Raw genomic sequence first — 2,504 nt, forward strand, 5'->3', positions numbered from 1 at the left:
GTGAATGACAAGGACCTTTTTGTGTGCACAGTCTGTGACAGACCATGTCTGTCTTTGGCTGGCCTCAAATCTCACCTGCGAACCCATGGAAAACAAACTTCAACCAGCTATTCTGATTATATGTCTATGCACACGTTTGAATGTAGCGTGTGCCAGAGGGTTTGCAAATCCAATGGGGGTCTTAAAAGACATGTTAGGATCCACAATGAGCACAACTTACTTGCAGGTATTGGTAGTGCAAATCAGAGGTGCAATCTGTGTGGCTGTTTTTTCAAAACACTGTCTGGTTTAAAAAGCGACATCAGACGCCATGAACGGGCTAAGGTGTAGGTGCAGGAGGTGGTCAAACTCTGTGTAAGGAGTAGACAACCACCAGAAATTTGGAAACATGCTGTACTGCTTGGAATTTGCACCAGAAGCTCCAATATGAATATTTCAGAGTGTTTGTGTGTCGATCTGATGACAGTGCAGAGGATTCGGAAAGAGTTAGATGAGTCTAATGGTGATTACAAAGGTACAGCAGCTCAGAAAACTCACTCTGATCGTTATGGTAAGAAAGGAACTCCCTAATTTGTTGGTGAGATCCAGGCCATGATTGACAACGATCCATCCAAGTCAATCCGGTCCATCACCAGTGCTATGGGAGTGTCAGAGTTTCTTATCAGACATTCGGTATTCTTCATACAAGATGAGAAAAGGCCAATTTATATCCCAATCTATCAAGGACAAGAGGTAAGTCTGCTTTTGAATAAACTCAAGCATCCCCTCCAACTGAACATGAGAAAAATTTCTGCCAGGATCAGATGGTGAATACACAGAACAACCATTGGCTTACTGTGTCCCCAAAACATGTACTGAGAGTGATAAATATCAAACATCCAGTTAAATTTTCAAAATATTTGAGCAGAACAGAAGAGATTCCAGGCATCTAAACAGTATAAAAAGGAAATATCCTGAATGAAAAATTTTTTTTTTCCAAAAATGTTTAGCATAAAAAACTAAATCAATACACCAAACTGGAAAAAAAAAAATTAAACGAATTGAAAACCATGAGTAAAACAGAAAAGACCCCTGTCCCAACATTTCACATGATTTTATTCTTTAAAACTTATCCCAGCTTTCAAATTCTCTTTCCTGATTGGATAAAAATTGTCAAATTGTAAACCTCTGTAACATTTTCCTCAAATTTTTCTAGAACAAATGAATAACAAAATCAGATTTAGCATGAAAAATTACATGGATAAACCAAATTTGAAAAATCTCACTTAATTTTAATATTTCAAAAACTGTGAGCCAAACAGAATACATCCACCAAATAGACAGAAATAAAATAATATTCCATTGACTTACCTTATCATATAGACATTCTATGTGTGTTGGAGGTAAGGAACAAAGTGCCATTACTTTGTATTCGCAGCTTGTCTGTTTGATTTCAATTTTCGGTTTCACTAAAAATATATTACAAACATTGTTTAAGAGCTGTGAAAAGAGTTGATATGCTTTACGAGTAATATATATTCTTTCTTTTGTTTTCTCCCACTTGTTTCAGCTACAAGACTGCAGCCATAGGGCACCACCTTGTTTTCTTTTTAAACCTGCTGTTCTCCTATTAGTACCTTTTGTCAAACTGCTAAGTTAAAGGGACATAAACATACCAAAACCAGTGGACAAGCAGTGGCCGGGGACAAACAAACACAGAAACACACACATAGATACACACATACATACACACAAACATACATACATGCCTACATATATACATACATGCCTACATATATACATACACCCCCACCCCACACACACACACATATATATATATATATACACACAACAGGCTTCTTTCAGTTTCTGTCTACTAAATCCACTCACAAGGCTTTGGTCAAGTGTCAGAGTTTCTTATCAGGCAGGTAGAGCAGGAAGACATTCGGTATTCTTCAGTAGAAGACACTTGCCAAAGGTTCTACATAGTGGGAAGGACCCAAACTTCTTATCATACCACCACACCACATATGTGCCTATATATGCAGACATACATACATATAAATACATATATACATACCCATTCATCCAAAGAATATATACATAAAAGAACTTATTTCTAAAATAAATGACTTCACACATAGACTTGGATGGAAGGCATTATACTTCACTAAAAAAGCAAAGAACAATTGGTGGTGGTGGTGGTGGTGGTGGTGGTGGTGCTGGTGGTGCTGGTGGTAGTAGTAGTAGTAGTAGTAGTAGTAGTAGTAGTAGTAGTAGTAGTAGTAGTAGTAGTAGTGGTAGTAGTAATGACATAGAAATATCCCTAGCATAAAAACAAATGTACATAATGACATCAATACTAATACCAAACCTATAGGAATTAATGCTAACTATAAGAAAATCTTATATAAAAATATAAATAAGACTAAGAATAAAAATGAAATTCTTGATAAAAATAATTATAATTATAATATGAATTACAATAATAATAGCAAGGGTAAAGTCGAAGACAAAAATAATAA

The 2,504-nt window shown here is 35.9% G+C and overlaps 1 protein-coding gene across 2 annotated transcripts in view; it reads right to left on the reverse strand.

Annotated features, from left to right (window-relative positions):
* Positions 1-2,504, reverse strand: part of LOC106868859 (uncharacterized) — a 42,209-nt gene that overhangs the window by 11,795 nt on the left and 27,910 nt on the right. For both annotated transcript variants that reach the window (XM_014914304.2, XM_052977393.1), the window contains one exon: positions 1,351-1,448. In XM_014914304.2, the coding sequence (XP_014769790.1) occupies positions 1,351-1,448 (98 nt within the window). The remainder of the gene's footprint in view (positions 1-1,350; positions 1,449-2,504) is intronic.

The sequence above is a fragment of the Octopus bimaculoides genome, chromosome 28 (genome assembly GCF_001194135.2).
Source record: "Octopus bimaculoides isolate UCB-OBI-ISO-001 chromosome 28, ASM119413v2, whole genome shotgun sequence".
In the NCBI taxonomy this organism is placed as follows: Eukaryota; Metazoa; Mollusca; class Cephalopoda; order Octopoda; family Octopodidae; genus Octopus; species Octopus bimaculoides.